Source organism: Branchiostoma lanceolatum, chromosome 6 (genome assembly GCF_035083965.1).
Source record: "Branchiostoma lanceolatum isolate klBraLanc5 chromosome 6, klBraLanc5.hap2, whole genome shotgun sequence".
Classification (NCBI taxonomy): domain Eukaryota; kingdom Metazoa; phylum Chordata; class Leptocardii; order Amphioxiformes; family Branchiostomatidae; genus Branchiostoma; species Branchiostoma lanceolatum.
Genome location: NC_089727.1, coordinates 2884347 through 2905600, shown reverse-complemented (window position 1 = coordinate 2905600; position 21254 = coordinate 2884347). Strand labels below are relative to the sequence as shown.

Sequence of the window (21254 nt, the reverse complement as noted above, 5' to 3'; positions counted from 1 at the left end):
GGGATATCACTCATGTGCTGCTAGATTTTCTGTGCTGCTTCTTTAACGCTATATGTGATGGCATCTGCTTTGTAGCTGGCATGTTGTACATGTGTAGCTAGTATGTAAGTCGTAAAGCTCTTCATAACTTTTTGACTGTTATTTTTGTTACCTGACAAGTTATTCTTTGATATCAGCATAGTTTTCTTGTAACATTGAATAATACATATATCTATAAACCAAATAACATAGTTGAGACATAAGTGACTCATTTCCCTACTCTACTCACACAGTTGCCATAGCCATAATTAGATCTCATGATAACTTTCTATCATTTTAGCAATTGCTTGGTGTATGATTAACTTAAAAGTTTTCCTCATGTACCCCTCTGTTGCCAGTGTTTTTTAGTGATGTTAAGTGGTGTTTTTCTTGACTTTGTTGTGTGTGATTTTTGATAACCTGTATTGTATAATCTTAGCACTTGCGGCACAATGTACCACACAAAATGATATGCAGATGTATTTACGTTTGGGGGATTTCATTTGTTACAATGTCACTGGCGGGAAGAAGGTCAAACCTATTAGCGTCAATAAGAGAGTAAACATCAAAGAACCGTGGAAGGAATGAATAACTCTCCTTCAAGCCCTTCAGTCAAGGTCGCTCAATGTCAAGAGGTTAGCAAGTAGATTGCTGCTCCATTTGCGAAATTCTTTGATATTCCTTTGGCCTACAGCGAGGAACAATCAGTGGGCTTAGCAACGTCTCTTCTGACTTCACGGTTGTTCATACAGACTGGCAAGCCTAACGTGAACACTGTTGATAAATGGAGGAGGAATGAAATTGAATCTTTACTACTGGAGAAATACATTTGCAAACTCAGACGTGTCAAGCGCCCATCCGACAGCTTTTTGTCAATGAAGATTTTTGTCAATTTTTGTCAATTTTGTCAGCCTTTGATCAATTTGACAAAAGGCTGCTGGATGGGCACTTGAAAGGTCTGAGTTTACAAATGTATTTATCCAGTAGTAAATATTAAGTTTTATTCCTCCTTTCCTGACCTGGATGTCTAATATTCACAAACGTACAGTTGATAAATGTTTGTATTTTTGAATATGAAGGAAAGGTAGAACAGAGTATATGTAGATAATCATGATGTTTAAAACATCTTCAAAGTTTCACTTTCTTGGATGGAAAGGGTAAGAAGAAATTTTGATCAGTGTTTCGTGTAATTTTAGTTATGGAAATGACATGTCAAACACAGTTGATAACTTCTGAAACAAAGTTGACCTATAATTCCCAATACAAAATTTTTTGACTGTCCAACTCCATTCTTTGTCAAAAAATGAGCAATCCACAGCTTTTGTGATGTCATGCTATTAAGATAGAACTTATGACTCCCTGAACAGTGGATCATAAGTTGCAGAAAGTTTATGATGTCCCCATCTCTGTTATTAGTGATGGTTGTAAAGCCCTAAAGTAAATGGCTTCTTTTGGTTGATAAATGTTTGCATTTTAAGCTGATCGCAGAAAGTTGTTTTTTTATTATTTTTTATTTTTTATTTTTTTATTTGCAAGTTCTTGCCCGAAGGCTAATTGCAACATGAAACAATACATAGCAAGGGTATACTGTACAGATAGTGAGAGTTAACAATGTTGACTAGTAGAACACATGGTTTATTACCCCCCGTCTCTGTTAATTCCAGTTGATAAAGGTTTGCATTTATTTTGGAAACAATCTGAAAGTAACCAAGGAGTTCTTGATACACCCTCATTGAAGTAACCCAACACACCATTTGAAAGACATTCAAGAATGAGCGGAAGATGTAGTAAGGTCGTAGCGATAAAAGATCGGATGTTCTACAGGGAGTTGTTATCCGGAGGCGAGGGAAATGATCCGGATGATACAGAATGACCTTCAGGTGTTGTGTTCACTACATTAATCAGGTGCAAATGTCACAACACGAACAATGAGTCAAACATTCAGCACGTCAGGTGATTTTAGGTTCAACTCTCTACTGAACCACAAACAGTATTTCGTACATGAGTCAACAAGCACAATAACAGCTACGTAATATTGGGACTGAGTAGTTATGTTTTATCCCAAACAAACTCAGAACTAGCTTTTGGGACCACTTGGCCATTGTCACGTGATTGTGGCCACTTTTTTGTGGCCATTTTCTCATTTACCCCAGAATTAAGAGAATCCTGCTATAGTAACCACTTGTCAACATAGGACCATTTTAGAAACCCCGTTCAAGTTAACTTTAACTTTATTGAAAACTTCTTTGAATGGTCACTGTAGAGAGGTTTGATCATCTGTCCAAACTGGCCCTGGGATCTTAACCTTTCGCACACTGAAGTTTTGGTTAGAGAGTTAGGCAGCAGGGAGAAGGTTAGAAAAACAGTCTTGACCTCCAATTAGAAACTTCTCTGATCCTTCTCCAGAAATCCATCTGTTTGCAACCCATTTAGATACGACCCCAAATCATCTCAAAACATGCTTTCTCATCCTAAGCCCTCTTACCAACCCCAGTCTAAACAGGGTCTTAACTGGTGCGAGCCAAAAGGTCATCCTTTGGCTCAGCCTCCACCAGAGAGATGTACCATCTTGACATAGGAGGGCCTGCATGCTCTTTTCCGTAAGGCGTAGGCAGCCTATTTTGATTTCCCGTAATTCGTAGGGAAAGCCGTCTTAGTCACGTAATTGGTAGCGAGGCGACCATTTTTTGCAGAATTACCTTTCTCGATTTTAGCGAAATACGTAGTGGGTTCTTCTGAATTCAGTGTAAACTGTTGTTGGTATCCCCCATGCAGGCCCTCCTTGATATGAATGAGGCTCCTTCAGGCTGGTTAATGGGTGTTGGAAACTTACCAAATATTGTATTTATCTGGCTGGTCTGGTGTGTATGAAGGATATATGCCCACAGCCAGTTTCACAGACATTTGTCCATATGTCCCCTGTGGGGTTATAAGTTTGTTGCCAACTTGTGCTTGTCAGAAGACTGTGCCATTTGTACCAGTAACGTGTAATGTGAAAAGTATGCACAAAAGGTTTGGCACAGTCTGCGATACCGTAAGTGGTATATCAAAATGCTTTGAATCTATATCAAGAATTACATTGTCAAGGGCTTCTTTAGTAGACCAACTATGTAACGTTAAACTGATCAAAAGGGGTCCTGAACAATTTTAAGTACAATCGGAGCTGCGTAAAAAAACCCACAGTGATTTCTCTCAATAAAACCTCTTTTTGTAATCCATTTAATTAATATCAATTTCATGTTTTGTTTGTCTTTTAAAAGGTTAATATCAAGGTAGAAAGCTGTAGTGCTGGTCAAGTTTTTGCATGATTTTCAAAATCTGATATCTTTTATTGTTTCCTTTCTATTGTAGTTTACAGTCCAAGGCGTAACATAGAAAAAAAAATTCAGATTGTCAAATTTAAGATGGATTGAATCTGGGGCAACGGAAAAGCACACCAGTCAGTCTGTTCTTTGTTTTTCTCTAATGTCAGCAGAATGGGTAAAAAGCTTAATGTGCCCAGTCTGACATTGTTGAGCCTTTGTCATTACCACAGACAAGAAAAACATTTCGATTTGTGGACAAGGACAACATAGAGCACTTGATCTCTAAACTCTGATCCATATTGTACAGTGCTTGAAGTCAGTAAATCACCCTAATGCTAGAGGCCTGACCAAATTGACCTCTTGTTTCCCAGACATTTTGTAGTAAAACTTTAGCACTGGACATCGAGAACTCTGAGGGGAAAACCTACATGTATAGTCACTCTCAGGAACTGTGTGTCCCAAAGGTATAAACTTTCTCTCAGATTCTGTTTTCATGTTGATTTTTCATTCCTGAATTATTTTTCTAAAATCTGAAAACCAACAAATCTTCTGCTGATGTTTAACATAACATGTAAGGCCACACCAATCCAAATTCTCAGTTCTCAGACAGTAAAAATTCAGTACAACTATGGGAGATCTGGGAGAAAACTTGCATCTGACCATATTCACTCCCAGAAACTGTTTGTCCTAATTAAGGTACAGAACTCTGAACTCTGTTTTGTTGTTGATTTTCCTGTTCTGCATTATTTTCTATAATTCGAAAACCTTCAAATAAAATTGGTATGGCCCTAAAATGACTGAGATAATGAGTACCCTGCCCAGTCAAGTCATGATCCCCCTCAATCACAGGTGAGAAGAGAAAAGGTCTCATTGTCCATGCCCAGCTGGTTAGTTAATTAACGGGGGTTAACGAGCATTCATCACCTGAGGTCATGGGAAACAATGCTGGTCACACCTGCCAACAAAAAGCCACTCAAACAGACAAAACAAGGCCTTTAGAATAATAGCTACTACCAAAGTGTACATACCAGAAGTCATTGTGAAAAAGTGCCAGGTAGATCTAGATTTTCTACAAATAAGAAGCCAGGCAAGTAGTTTGTATGTTTACTTAAAAAAAGTGGCCTTGACACTTCATTAGGTTAAACTGACTCAGTAACCAGAACAACGTAAAGAAAAGGTTAAAGATAAGTGAAATGAATAGGAAAGTTAAATTTCATTTTGGAATTCTATTTGATTCTATGTCAAACAAAAAAGTCCTTGGAGTCTATTTTGTGTGACATTACAGTAAAGAATGTTGAGTAGAGAGAAGCGGGTTTAGCAAAGCGCTTAGGGCGTTTAGGAAATTGCAACAGACATAACAAGAAAGGCGGAATTTCCAAATTATAAGCGGAGCATGAATATTTGTACAAGTCCTCTTTGGCTTAAAGCTGAAAGTGGCTGCTTAGCTTCCTGTCTCAGTGTGACAGTCCAGGGCTCGAAATCCATTTTTGAAAATAGGTGCACTGGTGCACCGAACCAAAAAAATAGGTGCACAGAAAGAATTTTGGGTGCACCACATAAAATAAGGATGTCAGCAAAACATGATTACAAAGTTTACAAAAATTAAGAACTTCAATCTGTAATCATAAAGCTAACTTCAAAATTTCAAACAAGCAATATTGTACAAAAAAGGTGATATTGCTTTTTTTGGTTCTTACATTTCAAGAATATTCTGTATACCACAGCAAACAATTAGGTGCACAGTTCCAATTTTGGATGCACAAAGGTGCACATACACCCAGTATTTCGAGTCCTGCAGGCCCTATGGTAATATTCCTCCCCAGCAGAATTATGGTGTTTGTAGCGTTGACACTGTCAGGGAAATGTCAACGATGGGCAAACAAGTGTAATCACCATTAACGCACGCCAAATAGTGGGCGGAAACGCAGCCGAGTTTTGATATGATCTGCAGTGACATTTGGAGTCTACAAATCCATTAGTAGATTAGAGAGGAAGATGGCAGAGCTGTTCATCAAGCTCTACATTGTGCAGAGAACGATGTTTATGATTTGGCTGGCATTCAACTTGCGGGGTAATTCTATATATTTAACATTTCGGCTTATTAGATTTGCCAATGAGGAAGACAGTTGTGCTTTCTGAATGTGTTTGAGAGGCTGCGCTTTTGCCCAGTCATACCTTCATTTAAGGATCTAAAGTCTACAAAGAAATTGAGTTTTTGGGCCACATTTCCCGTGGATGAATAGAAGTTAAAAGTTATAACAACACAAAAAAATCTTTTTTTGGTCGCTGATATCATTTAAGACTACTCTTTTGATTTGTCACATCTTCATTCAATAAAACAAAAGATAACAAAATGGAATAAAATCTTAATTCAAAAGTAACATTTTTAGGATATCAGTTGTCCACAATGGCTGTAGATAGCAAGAAAATCAGATCACACAGGATGGCACATGTCAAGGGTTCTTCATTTTGGTTTTAAGATTCCTCTTTTGACCTGCCATACTTTGATTGTATGGGTTAAAGAGTATGGAAAAGTGTGAAGAAACAGGGTTTTTTTCGTTATCAGTTATCTACACTCACTGTAGATGGGTGCAAGTCAAACTTGGGGGCCCAAACCCACACCATGGCTTCATTACATCACAAGCTATCTGCCACCAAAAAATCAAGACCATAGCACATCGAGGTCAAGAGGTACAAAAATGGAATTTCTGCTGCGATATGAAGGTCACATAACAGGGGGCCCAAATTCGACCTTGAATTTTGGTTTCACAACACCTGCCCACAAACCAAATATCATCATTATTCATCAAGAGGTTCTTGAGTTATGCTGACTACAGTAGTCCAGAAACACAGACAGGCAGACAAACAGACACACCCAAAACTATATCTCCATTTTTCATGGAGATAATTACATCGGTACTTAAAGTTCTGCATCGTCTTTCGGCTGCAGGTACCACGCAAAATGGTTTCCATCTCCCGGCCTCCTCCAGTGTGCATGCCTGTCAGTCCGGTCTCCATGGCAACCTGGTGATGAGCAATGCCATGTTGGGACTGACTCCTGCGGGGATCGTACCACCCGTCACCGAGGGGGTGGCAGCCTCTGGTGGACTGGAGGGATCGGCAGAGTCGTTGAGAGAAAGGTTGACCACAGAGAGAAGTGAGTTTTGGTCTTACCAACACAGAGAGAGAGAGACTGCAGTTTCTTTTCAGTTTTTAGAACACCACCCATGTCGTCCATGATTTCAATCCCTCCCTATTTTTCAACAAATGGTCCAATTTTAAGATATGATTAATCAGCTTTTGTTTGCTATTTTCTTTGCCATTTTCTTTGACCTCAAAAAGAAGTGAGTTAATGTTTGTTCGTCTATGACTCTATGCAGCCATTCAATTTGGTTTCTCTCCAGTTTTCAGAACACCACTCATTCCTTTGAATTCGCAATATCTCTCCCTATTTTCCGTAGAAATTGTCAATTTTTAAGTAATGGATTTCTGCTTTTGTTTGGCATTATTGAATAGTCTGCCTGTTTCATACAAACCTGAAGGCCTTTGTGTGTGATATGGATAGCCAAAACCTATCCATTTGAAACTCTATGCTTGCCCTTACATTGTAGTAATAGCCTTCGGCTACTGGTAGCTGGGTGGCCTTGGTGGCATGTCAACCGATCCAATAAAACAGAAAAATAATCGTAGTTTACAATGCTGTACATTTCGTACATTCCTTCCCCATCAAGCCCTGACTTTTATTTGTTTGCAGATACTCCACTGCACATAGTGATCCTGAGTTAATAAAGACTGTGTTTATCCTGACAACATGTCAGAATGATACCGCCGCACTAGAGCCAACGGAGTCAATAATCCAGTCAAGTTTGCTGATCCCTGTCGATAACGCATTTACAGATACATTTCTTTCATTGTTCAAAGAAATGAAACATATTAATCTATATGGATTCTGTTCATTACATTCAAACCTGCCCAAGAAGACCACTCTGAGGACCAATACATTCTGATCTCTGTAGACAGGTGGACACATGTATATGCTTGTGTCAATGGTAAAAATCATGTAAGAGACCACTAAAAAGTCACAGTGGTCACATTGGTCTTATGTAGAGGTGATCACTTGTACAGGTTTGACTGTCTTTATATGGATTCCTTTCTCCTTTAGTTTTACTATTTTTCGATCTTCTGATGACAAAATGAAAAGACACAAAACAAAAGGAGTATCAAAGGACAACACAACCAGGCTGATGTTTGTAAATCTTTTTTCTTTCTTTGTCCTGTTGTCACAGTTCGATAAGAGCGACAGCAAATACCCATTAGAAAGTTAGACGCACTGCTATAAACAATGCCGGGAAAAACAGATCAAAATTGAAGAAATCTAGCTGTTGTATTTTCCTTCAGCGAATCTGGGACATCCTGTATTTTTCTTTACATCCTTCCTGAAATTATTAAGTCAGGGACAATGGGCAGATACCTGACAGGACTTATTTACTGCTTGTTTTGTCTGATGGTTATCAGTAGTTTATATTCCTGTTTTGAGTTGGGCTTTACACAGATTGTATTTCTGCCAGGACAAGGGCAAACAGAGTTCAGTAGGGTCAGGGAGAGTTCAGAGCTGCAGAACAACAGGCTGAAATTTATAGCTGCTCAATGTGATATTTGCCTGGGGAAAGATAGGAGAAATTTCAGCAGCTTTGGGTCAAAACAATTGTAAAAGCTGAGGAACAACCATATGAGATATTTGCCTGGGGAAAGATACAAGAATTAGATGACATTAAGCAGATTTCAGCAGCTTTGGTGAAAATGATTGTACATGTATTTGATCGTTTTTGTATGCCAGTAAGAACTCTATGTGTTGCAGTCCTGTTCTAAAAGTTGTAGAAGAACAGCCTGAAATTTATAGCTGCTCAATGTGATATTTGCCTGGGGAAAGATACGAGAATGAAATGGCATTTAGATTTCAGCAACTTTGGGTGAAAACGATTGAATGTACATATATTTGATCGTTTCTGTATGCCAGTAAGAACTCCATGTGTTGCAGTCCTGTTCTAAAAGTTGTAGAACAGGCTAAAATTTATAGCTGCTCAATGTGATATTTGCCTGGGGAAAGATAGGAGAAATTTTAGCAGCTTAAAACAATTGTTTTTAATAGTTTTCTTATGTACGTAAGAATTCCTAATGTGCAACATTCCTATAAAAGCTTAGGAACAACCATAGAAATTCCAGAGTTCATAGCTGGAAAACAACAGCCTGAAATTTATAACTGCTCAATGTGATATTTGCCCGGGGAAAAGATTAAATGGCATTAAGCAGATTTCAGCAACTTTTGGTCAAACGGATTGTATTTGATTGTTTTCATTCGTATGTCAGTAACAACTCTTGATGCATTACAGTAAAATTCTGTAAAAGCTGTGGAACATAACTTCAGAAATTTATACCTGCATTGTAATGTTATCTAAAAGTATAGGATTGAAGTTGTTAAGTCTTCATTAATGCATTCCCAACTGTGGATCAAAATGGTATCCATTCAAAACTGCCCAAGAAGACCACTCAGGGTACCAATAAAATCTGGTCTATGTGGACAGGTGGTCAATATAGACAAGATCCTTAATGCTTGTGTCAATGTCAATTATCTAAATGACCACAAAAAAAGTGGTCACATTGGCCAGGTGGTCCTTATGTAGAGGTACAAGTTTGACTGTATAGGCCAAAAAGAACTGTGTTGCATTTACCACATCCTTTTCTGGATGTGTTTTATCTAACAGTGACAGAAAGCAGGATCTGAACCTGCATTTTTGGCACGCTGTAGCTCATGCTTTTACTAATGCCCTTGCTGTAGACAACTTCCATACGGTACTGATTCAATAATAAACTGCAATGTCTGTGAATTCCCAAGATAAGCGCTGCAGCGACGGTAAAAGGTTCTTGATGTAGGATTTTGGCAGCAAAACTGAAAATATTCTACTATTTCTAGTTAGTGACAATTGAAATCTAAGGGTTCTTGATGTAGGATTTTGGCAGCAAAACTGAAAATATTCTGGTAATTGACAATTGAAATCTAAGAGACAAGGAGGGACAGATGGAATATTCAGGTCTCGAGAGGAAAATTCTGCTGGCCAAGAATGGCTTGATCTATAGGTTTGACAAAGGGGATTTCTTCAACAATTGCTAAAAAGGGATAATACAAAATGTGTGTCATTATGCAATATTTCCTTCTTTCACAAACAGCTAGAAAAATACACCAAGGCCTCATTTTTTGATGGCATCAATAGATTCATGCTAGCTAGTTGTGCGTAAACCAACAGTCATCTTTTCTATCAATGAAATTGGGGTCGACTTTTTTAAGCATTCCCTTCCCTTACTGGTTTCCAATGTATAAAGTATCTTTTTCATTAAAAAAAACAACAAATTGCCGCCCCCTGAATTTTTACAATGAAATATCCATAGCAAATGAAATATGACAAGTATCTAAAAGCCAGCCAAATGAAATTACAGTAATGCATTTTTTATTGAGGCACTTCTATCAGTCAGATTCTTTTATGATCCACAGGAAATTAAGTTCCTTTGAAAGTCGCATGCAGCAATCGCAATTATGTCACAATATAAGTTATGAATATTGCAAGAGCTGCTTTGAAGTGCCTCTCATGCATGCCTTGCCTGGTAGACACACGGCTGCTCAAAAGACATGCTCCACATTAGATATGAAATAACAATTTGTGATTTCCTTTTTCTGCGTCTTGTTTCCTGCTATTTTCTCAATGTTAGAAGCTTTTCGTTAAACACTTGTTCCAGATCTAATGTGACATTATATACTGTGTTGTCGTGTTTGCTCAAGACACAAAGTTGCACAAAAGATATGCTCCACATTAGATATGAAATAACTATTTGTGATTCCCATTTTCCGTGTCTTGTTTCCTGCTTTTATTCTCAATGTTAGGAGCTTTTTGTTTAACACTTGTTCCAGATCAAATGTAACATCATACTGTGTTGTCATGTGTGCACGTAAGCACATTGTCAAAATACCTAGCGATGAACGGAATGGAATTTTTTATTAAAGTGGAGCATGCCACAAGGACTAGCTATCCCAATTAAAAGATCACAGCGTGTCCCTTTGCCACTCTCAATACAATTACTGACCATCCATCACATTAGATTCAACCTCTTAATGTCTCCTCATCCTGTCATTTCCAAAAGCCGTCCTTTTTGGCCCTCATGATATTTTAATATTCAATAGCTTCAAAGCAACAACTGACAGAGATCAAAAAGCAATGTAAAGAGAATTTAATATTAATCTTCCGACACCCCCTATAGCTAACCCTAACTCTAACATAGGGATGTCGGAACTTAGGAGCATTGGAAGGTACATGTAGCAGTGTTGGAACATAAAATTTATTGTTGCACAACAATTGTACAAGGTACAAAGTATGGCATTCACTGGTACATAGATAACATTCTATTAGGCTAATTAGTCTATATTGTAAAATATGGTGTAGTAGTATGGGATGACAATGGGATTTTTCAATCATTGGAGGAGTTTCTAACATCTAAACATTCTTTGATATACTTCCCAATGTATACCATGCATGGGTTGTCACATTTCATAGATAAATCCTGGTAGATCCGACGATAGCATTGAGTATAGTGAATTACGTATATAAAAATATTTGGGACATACAATCAAAAGTGATATTCGTCTTCAACTACCTCTGGACAATGAGGTGTAAGCCCTTGATTCTTATGACTTACCCTATCAAGGTACATTTAGTATACGTACTTAGACTTAACAAACTACTAACATATTGTATTGTTTTTCTCCCAGGCTCGTTAGAAAGCCCAGACTCCCACTCGGAGGGAAACCCCCCGCTGCAGAGTCTGGTTGGTATGGCCCCCTTCCTGTCGGAGAACATCTCCTCCACGGAGACCATCCTCACCAACATCATGGGGTTAATCAAGGTCGCGGCGGACAACGCCCGGCAACAGGAGAAGCAGTTCAACATGGAGAAAGGTGGGTGAAAGTGAAAAGTAAAAGTGGTCTTGAATTAACCAGTTTAGCTTAATGGAGAGCTATTCTTCCCCTGGTTGAGACAGAAAAAACATTTTGAGTTACTGTATGACAACATTGTTTTATTTGTAGCAATGAACTTGGCTTTTGAGCAATTTATTTTTATCTGTTGGTCCAATAAGACCGTGGTCATACCAGGAATCAGCCATGCACAGGGATTGATCCTGATTGGACAATCCTAGTATGAATAGTCTGAATCTGGAATTTTACTGTAGAGGTTAGACCATTTATACTAGAAATTGTACCGTTCATATGAGGATTTGCAAATTACGATCAATCCCTGTGCCTCGGTTAGTCGTGATTCACGAATCCTGGGATGAACAATAATAATATTGTATTCCCAGTTGTGTTCTGACCATTTGCTTGGGCAGCTTGTACTTTTATCAACTTTTATGTTATGAAAAAAAATACTGGTTTTTATTGGTCAGAAATTACCCGCAATGGCAGCCTTTTCAGCGCTGAATTGATGCAGGGTTTAAAGGTTTCACATAATACACAACATATACATATCTTATCCTCACCTGCATTATGTGGAACTGTCGCAAGGGTCTGGGTGGCTGCCATTCGGCGCCACCAGGTGACATCAATACGACCTCCCCCAACCGAAGTCAGGTACCCATTTACACCTGGGTTGAGTGAGGAAAGTCGTGTAAAGTGCCTTTCGCAAAAGCACAAGATCGGTGACATGACAGGATTCAAACTCGGGACCCCTTAGTTCTGAGCCGAACGCTCTGGCGTTGCGCCACACAACCCCACAACTGATATGCATGTAGACTCTAGTCAATGTAAATAGTAGCATTTTCTTTTGTGCTCTACAGGTGAGCTGAAGATGGAGCTGTTGCGGGAGCGGGAACTCAGGGAGGCCCTGGAGAAGCAGCTGGGAGAGGAACAGAGGAGTCGAGGTAGGGAGGAAATAGTCTGTATAACACAAACTCCAGCTGTCCGGGGATTTCTGTCCCCTCCCCGCGGAGTTTGTTCGCTCTAAGCCGAGGGAACTGTTATCAAAAATGGTAACACCAATCATAGGGCAGGATTTCAGCTAGGCCCCCCATTGCCATAGAAACCATTTGTTGTCTGGTCGCCACTGCCCCTAGTCTGTATAACACAAACTCCAGCTGTCCGGGGATTTCTGTCCCCTCCCCCGGAGCTTGTTCGCTGGTTGCTCTAAGCCGAGGGAACTGTTATCAAAAATGGTAACACCAATCATAGGGCAGGATTTCAGCTTGGCCCCCCATTGCCATACAAACCATTTGTTGTCTGGTCGCCACAGCCCCTAGTCTGTATAACACAAACTCCAGCTGTCCGGGGATTTCTGTCCCTCTTGGGTTGCGAGGCGGTTACAGGGCGGCAAGCGGTCACAGGAGGCTTGATTGAATTCAGGCTAGGGAGGAACCATTGGAATAAAACTATTTAAAGTTAATCTGTAACCTGTAATCTGTCGGGTTACATAAAGCCCCCACAAAACATTGGGTTTGAGGGATCTCTAGTGCAGCACCCTCCAGGTATACACAGTTTAGATATACAGGAGTGCATCATATACTGAGGGATTTGGGTTGGAGATATGTTTGGATGTACTGTAACAAACATCACTGTGTTGAACATAAATGTTTTTACAGACCATGTTGCCCTTTTCCCATCAGCTGTCCTGCAAAAGAGGCTGAAGAAGGAGGAGAAGGCGAAGAGGAAAATGCTGGAGCAAAGAGGCAAAGAAAAAATGTGTTCAAGCCTCGCAACTATCTTTGAATACTAGTATAAATGTTTGTACTGACCATGTTGCCCTGTGCCCGGTCAGCTGTCCTGCAGAAGAGGCTGAAGAAGGAGAAGAAGGCGAAGAGGAAAATGCTGGAGCAGCTGGAGCAGGAGCAGCGTCGTCGCATCCAGGCCGAGGACGGCATCAAACAGACGTCATCCGACAGTCTCAGGGTTCTCAACGGTAGGTTCTGTTGTCTGTATCAGTATAGCCGGTATAACCACCCTTCTGTGTAACACACCAGCTTTGAGGCACGCAGTACAGAAGTAGCTGTGCGGAACTAGTAAACTACCTGAATCATTCAATGAATATAATCCTACACTTAGTCACTACCTCACTATATCCTCTAAACATTTGCCATCCGACAGTGTTAGGGTTCTCAACGTATTGTTTTACTGTTTATACACTTCACTACACTGTAGTACCTCACTATATCCTCAAACAGACGCCATCTAAAAGTCTTGGGGTTCTCAATGGTACGTTCTGTTGTTTCTACATATACAGTACTTGACTTACTTGACTTGACTTATGTCGGGTGCCATTCTTCTTCTTCCACCCAAACCACCATGGCAGCCCAGAAGCCCCTGTCCTGCATAGCCTTCCACATGCCATCAGCTTGTGTACCGGTGTCTCTTTTCAGCACATCTAACTTAGTGTGGAGGGTGGTTTTCTAGGACTCCTTACATGTGCCGGAGACTGTAGCACTAAGTTGGAGACTACTTCCTTGTAGTTTCGCTGGCTCGTATCTTGTCTGATAGTTTTGGGAGACCAGCGTAAAGTTCTTTGTTTGTGCTATGACTATGTCAAACAGTTGTTATCTCAGGGTTCTCAAAGGTGCGTTCTGTTGTTTGTATACTCCGTACATTCATTGCTGAGGCCAATTTCAATCTGACTGGGATACACTACTTGGAGACAAGTAATAGCTGATGATACGTTCCCACAGTAGCTCTAGTCTGTGTCTAGGAATGAGCAACACAGAAGAACTTTCAAGTTAAGACTGCTAAAACTTGACAGTTTTTCAACGTTATGTCTGTCTAGTCCTAACTAAAACTGCTAAAACTTGTAGTCAAGTGCACTTTAGAGAGGTTAGGAGGAGGGTTTCCTACATTGTAATAGAATCATCAATCACAGATGGTGCAATGTGTTGTAAAATTCAGTTCCAGAACACTGACAAATGCATCGCATTTTGAAGGAACTGTTGTGAATGTCACAGTGACATTCTATGCCTTTTTCCTCTCAGAACACATCACAGAAATCTTCTGTTACTTGATTCGAATCCATTTAAGACAGCATTACACTAACACTTCGTAGATAAGCTTTTAAGGTTACGGAAGAAGCACAATACGAAACGTATGAGAATCAGACTATCCCTGTTAAAAACCAGCTAAATCACAATTTCTCCACCAGCAGTATCAGGCATAGCAGTTATGAAGCTTGTGTATAACTCTCCAGAAAAAGACGAATGGTCTTATTTGGCGATGGTGCCAGGCAGTGGGTTGGTAAATTGAATTCTGAGGCGAGTATCGAATCTGCTGCTACTCTGCTGGTTGTTCGGGTAATCCTCCCCATTATTCTACCTACCACAGATATCAGGAAAGGTATCAAATCTCCGCTTTAAGATAAGAAGAAGAGGTACATTTGTCTTGGGGTGTTATTTGTGCTGTAGGCTGGAGGGTTAGCGTGCTTAGGAGGTGTGACTGTACGTTTGGTAGGGTTTTGACAGTGAGGAACGATCGCGCACAAACACAAGGCTGATGAGACAGTGGAAACTACATTAGCGGAAAGTACTTACTGATTACATCCAAATGGAATGAGAGGCTATTTGGTAATATATCACATAACAAAGCACCTTATCATAGCCCACCTTGTTCATCAAATTACTGTAAGTGTAAGCACAGAAGCCCAACAACCAAAATCCTGTCAGTTTGAATCCAATCCAACAAGGCAATAGTGTTAATTTTGGATTTTTGAGTCTAACAAATTTCAAACCAAGTTTTTCTTGAACTTATGTAACAAATGTAACAACATTTGATATACATTATGTGTCTTACTATGGTATCTTGCAAGGAATGACCTTTCAAATGACATATGAAACTTATAACTGTAATTTTCTATCATGGTGCACCTATGATTTGGAAAAATACAGCATTCCAAATACAAACTGAATGGTGCTCCGTGTGTTAAGCCATCATGCAGATCTCCACTTTTTTTCTCATCACTTTTTTCTTTTTCTGTTCCTCGGCTGGCTTGGCGTACCAATTAAATCTGGCCATATAAGAACATGCGCGTGAGCAGAAAACACTGCAAATCAGCCACGCAAAAAAAAGCCATGACAGAAAACCGTCAGCCATCCAGAAGGTCTACCCTGGAGGCTAAGTGCTCTAAATTCATCCCATCTTTTTCTACATTTGTGTAAACAAAACCACTTGGCTGAGATCTCCACTCCTGACAGCTACTGTCTTCCTTATTCCTGTGCTTAAACCAGACCATCTGCATATGAGCTGGAACTACCATAATAATGTAACAAAAAGAACAAAGCTTAACCTTTCATGCCAAAAAATGACCTTTCAACTGACATATCTAACTTTACTGTAAAAAGTAAAGTAAAGCAGTCATGCTTTAAGTTAAAATGTAAGCATATTTTCTATTTTTTTCTTATCACATTTTTTCCTATTACATTTCTCGGCATAATGATTATGTTTGGCCCAATCAGAACATGCAGGTGATCAGAATACAGCGCAAATCTGATAAGAAAGCCATAGAAAACCAGCCACCTAGAAGGTCAGCACAGGAGACCTAAGACTTTTCTACATTTGTGTAAACAAAACCACTTGGTCGGAGATCTCCACTCCTGACAGCTACTGTCCGCCTTATTCCTGGGGCTTAAACCCGACCATCTGCATAAGAGCTGGACCGTAACCTGGCTAATCCCTTCAGCGGCTTGTGATGAAGGATTTTACCTCTGCCTAATATCTGCATCTGTCTAGAAGGTCAACAGATATTAAAGGTTTGACCCCTGACCCAGAGGATGAAACCCGCTACCCTGGTGAAAATTGAAGGCCTCTAAACTTAATCTCCTTGTAAATTTAAGGTTCGGCTGCTTAGGCCGGTTATGGGAAAAACCATCTGCTAGTTTAGTTAATGTCTTCCAAGGACAGTCAAACCTGTATGAGTGACCACCTCTACATAAGGACCACCTGGCCATTGATATACAGTCAAACCTATACAAGTGACCACCTCTACGTAACAACCATCAATGTGACCACTTTTTGGTGGCCCTTATATAATTTTCCCTATTCACACAAGTATTACAGAATCCTGTCTATAGTGACCACCTGTCCACATTGACCAGATTTTATTGGTCTCCTGAGTGGTCTTCTAGGGCAGTTTTGACTGTATGTGGCATTTAAAAAAAATCCAAGAACGAACAAATCAAGATGGCGCTGCCTAAAACTGGCTTAGAACCCGGCCGTCTTTCCTCAGCCAATCAGGAGCGTGCATTTCTTGTGACTAAATCCACATAGTGTGGCCTCCCAAGGGGTAGGGGTGTTCTAAGTAACGAATAAATTTACTAAGTTGGAGACGCCCACCAGTAGGTGAAGTTCCATCAACCTGATTGGATAAAATTGTGGGCGTCTCCAACTTAGTCAATTTATTCGTTACTTAGTACACCCCTACCCCTTGGGAGACCACCGGGGCCTGACCCAGAAAGGTGCCAGTTTTTGTTTTCTTATAATTACCAGTAACACACAAGGCTGGTCCCACCACCACAGAGGTGCCAGATAATTTGTCACGGTCTGGTCAAGAAGGCTCTACATTTCAATTTCTTCCTCTTGTATTTCACCTCAAACACCTTAAGGTCAACAAAAATGCATGTCCTTTTTAATATATGTATTTATATTATTTGCTTCGGAAAGACAATCGGGTTCTAAAATAGTTAGATCCCGAGATCTGGGTGTCTTAGTGGATTTGGTACTGCTCCGCCCACCCTCGGGAGTTTGTTGGCATCCCTCGGGCTTCGCCCTCGGGGAACCAACAACTCCTCGGGTGGGCGGAGCAGTACCAAATCCAATAAGAAACCCATATCTCGGGATCTAACTATTACAAAACACAGATATTCAAAGAGAATGGGTCTAAACATGAGCTGTAGCACAGACTGTATGCCAGAGAAGACCAAGGCTTTATGGACAGTGTAAGATTGATGCAGTGTTGTCTGTAGGTTGACAGGTGAGGGTGGGTGTTACCTACACAGGTTTAAGCCAACCCACAGGTCAAGGTGAAACATATTCCTAAAGGTCACGACAAAAGTCTGTGGATACAGTCGGATTCGAACTTGTGACTTTTTGTCAAGCGAAACACATGAATACAACTTTGTTGGTTAAAGGGTTGCAGAAAAGTTTACATAAGGAATTGAAGCTCTGAGAAAGTGGTTTGGATAGCCCAGGTTAGTAACTTGTACAAATGTCAATGGTTTTCAATTGTCTGATCACTGAACATACACATATGTATGCCCAAGTTGAAGAAGGCAATTTCAAAACCTTGCCCAGCACCTTGTCTTGGCAGATAAATTGTTTTATTCAAATTACAGAGCTTGAAACTTAGCACAAAAACAAATCTATCATATTTTCATGGAGATATGGGGCAAATATTGACACCACATGCTCAAGTGACACTGATCTCTCTGGGAACTATCTTAGGGCCATTGGTGACCTAACCTATGACCTAGGTCACCTTTCCTTCAAGTGTGGCATTGAAGTATACTTTACATTTCCAGAATGATTGACATATGCTCTTATTACATCTTCCTGTTTGCAGTCATTTTGATTACATCTGACTGATAATAAATTGCAGCGCAGGCATTTTAATAGGTCAAAAATCTAATTACGTTGCATGTAATTTGTAAATGTCAGAAGAAATCCAAGCTACTGATGGTTGTGGTAAGGGAATCACATAATCACAAAGAGAGAAGTTATTTGTTTGTTTGACCTCATGGTTGACCCTGCATACCATGTCCTGAGGAGGAGTGAAAGTGCTGAACTGGTCTTGATTATGATTTCGTGAGTTTTGGCCCCAGACATGGCTGGAAATGTCTTCACATGTCAGGATAACGTTACAACCTTCTTAAGTGATCAATGGCTTCCCATTAGCCCTGCCTTGCCGTTTGACCCCCTCCGAAGAGTCCTGAAGTGTTGTAGGTCTCAGAGAAGTTGAAGGAGTTGTTGTGAGTTACTTGAAGTGGTGTCAGACTTTCCTTTGGGGTTAAACAGTGGGCAGTGTATCTGTATCTATATAGCCTGGGGTAACACACCAGGTTTGCAGGCATGGCGCAGCAGCAGCTGGTTATATTACAGCAAACGACCTGTCACACCTAACCTTTGAACATCTAGCTGCAGGCGTTGGTTAATGCTATCTAGTTAGGACGCCCCTACTATACTTGGTGGCAATGAGTTCCACTCTACGATAGGTCTAGGGAAAAACAAGTTTTTGAACGCTTCAAACCTGGGTTGATGATTTTGGCACTTTGATTTTGAAGGCATGGCTATTTCTTGCTCTCTGTGTGTCGCCTTTGTAGAGGGATTGCTGCCACTATCTCTGCCATTTGGTCAGGCGCAGCTGTATTTTGGCTGACCACCTGCTTGTTTTGAGGAGGTACAGCTGTATTCCAGCAGATGCTTTTCGAGAAATGTAACTTAAGCAAAGGGCTAGACTGCATGGTATCCCAACCAGCCTAGCCTGGAGTCCAGCCTTATTAGCGAATGGAAAGCTCCCTCCAGTCTGCTCGAGGAGCGGAGCTTGGCTAGCGAACGGAAAGCTAATAAGGCTGGACTCCAGGCTAAACCAACCTTTCCCCAGTGGAAAATTAGTTGAAGAAAACTGTGTCATGCATTCATGGATACTCCTGAGGTAGCCTTCTAATGCATTAGGTAACAGTGCAACAGGAACATCCAATAGCCATGGCGAAAACAATAGTACAGTCTTCTTGGGCAATTTTGACCGTATGTACAAAATGTATCTTAGAAACTGTCAGGGTTTTCTGCCTACATGTACTTACTGCTGTTGCCTCGAGCCAGTCATATACATATATTATAGCTACACGAAAAATGAATGTCAAAACACGTTAATTACATTGAATTTCGTTATCTTGACATATCAGATTTTTATGGACAGATACCAAAGCAGATGCAATCCCACCTAGCTTTATTTACTGTACAATATTTTGTTTCGCATAAGGCCTAAATTGGATTTGTATAACCCTTCATTTTCATGATATTGGAATATGATGCACAATGTAAAAGTATGATTTAAGTACAACAGAACACACTAAAATGTAAAGATATTTGTCCTTTATCTATGAAATTTGTTGAGCAATCTTTCAAATTTTTGGTTTCCCAGTGGTTGCAGCCTTGAGTGGAAAGGGGTATTTATAACTGGTAAACCACCTTTATTGCATAGAGCTGAGCACGATACAATCCCACCTAGCTTTATATACAGTTTTGTTTCTCATAAGGCCTTCGAGTGATCAAAACAAAACACACAAAACGTGAAAGAAATTTGTTCTCAGCGATCGCAGCCTCTAGTGGAAAAGTGCTGCATCGGCTAAACCACCATTATTGCATAGAGCTGAGCATGTTGCATGTTTTAAAGTCTACTTCAGCGGCGCAGCAAGGCCTGCCGAATTCTACTGTCTGCGCACTTGCGAGGACGAACCCAAATAAGCTGATGTTATCACCCATATTGGTTTATTGTCCATTCCATGAAGAGCATTTGATCTCTGTTAACCTGGGTTTGATTTGGTTTGTGGTGGAACTCAGCTTGACATATTGGGGGGCTATCGGGCAGACATCTCGGCTGCAGTTGGATTATGGGTAGGGGATCGGGACTAAGCCCTTAGGAGGCCTAAACATCCAAGGTTGTGGTTCGTACATTTGTAGCCGTACTTTCAACATGTCCGATAGCGAGGGCGGATTTGGTGGGAATTTGTAGCGTTATTGGTGAGATCAGGGTGAATTGTTGATTTATGTTGTAGTGTTACAGGCTGAGTTCTAGGTCCCGTGAAGTAACATTCAGCAAAAGGCACCTTTCTTCTTGCAGGATTTCTTGTCTTGCTCTTGTTTTTTCTTGTACTCCCTATTCTAGTCTAGAAACATTGTCCTTTTTTCTGCATTCCTTCCCCTCCTTTGCATTTTATCTTGGCCACAGTTGGATTATGGGTAGGGGATCGGGACTAAGCCCTTAGGAGGCCTATACATCCGAGGTTGTGGTTCGTACATTTGTAGCCGTACTTTCAACATGTCCGATAGCGAGGGCAGATTTGGTGGGAATTTGTAGCGTTATTGGTGAGATGAAGGTGAATTGTTGATTTATGTTGTAGTGTTATAGGCTGAGTTCTAGGTCCTGTGAAGTAACATTCAGCAAAAGGCACCTTTCTTCTTGCAGGATTTCTTGTTTTGCTCTTTTTTTCTTGCACTCCCTAGTTTTCCTAATCTAGAAACGTTGTCCTTTTTTCTGCATTTCATCTTGGCTGCAGATTGATTATGGGTAGGGGATCGGGACTAAGCCCTTAGGAGGCCTAAACATCCAAGGTTGTGGTAGGTACATTTGTAGCCGTACTTTCAACATGTCCGATAGCGAGGGCGGATTAGGCGGGAATTTGTGGCGTTATTTGCGAGATGGGGGTGAATTGTTGATTTATGTCCTACAGTGTGCAAAAGGCACCTTTCTTCTTGCAGGATTTCTTGTTTTGCTCTTTTTTTCTTGCACTCCCTAGTTTTCCTAATCTAGAAACGTTGTTCTTTCTTCTGCATTTCATCTTGGCTGCAGTTGGATTATGGGTAGGGGATCGGGACTAAGCCCTTAGGAGGCCTAAGCATCCAAGGTTGTGGTTCGTACATTTGTAGCCGTACTTTCAACATGTCCGATAGCGAGGGCAGATTTGGTGGGAATTTGTAGCGTTATTGGTGAGATGAAGGTGAATTGTTGATTTATGTTGTAGTGTTATAGGCTGAGTTCTAGGTCCTGTGAAGTAACATTCAGCAAAAGGCACCTTTCTTCTTGCAGGATTTCTTGTTTTGCTCTTTTTTTCTTGCACTCCCTAGTTTTCCTAATCTAGAAACGTTGTCCT

At 40.4% G+C, this 21254-nt stretch overlaps 1 protein-coding gene across 7 annotated transcripts in view; it reads left to right on the top strand.

Moving 5' to 3' along the window:
* LOC136436136 (dachshund homolog 1-like) overlaps window positions 1–21254 on the top strand; it is a 64619-nt gene that overhangs the window by 34811 nt on the left and 8554 nt on the right. For 4 of the 7 annotated variants that reach the window (XM_066429894.1, XM_066429896.1, XM_066429892.1 and 1 more), the window contains 4 exons: window positions 6274–6480; window positions 11140–11325; window positions 12201–12284; window positions 13175–13315. In XM_066429894.1, the coding sequence (XP_066285991.1) occupies window positions 6274–6480; window positions 11140–11325; window positions 12201–12284; window positions 13175–13315 (618 nt within the window). The remainder of the gene's footprint in view (window positions 1–6273; window positions 6481–11139; window positions 11326–12200; window positions 12285–13174; window positions 13316–21254) is intronic. The other 3 variants (XM_066429897.1, XM_066429895.1, XM_066429898.1) reach the window with 1 other exon arrangement.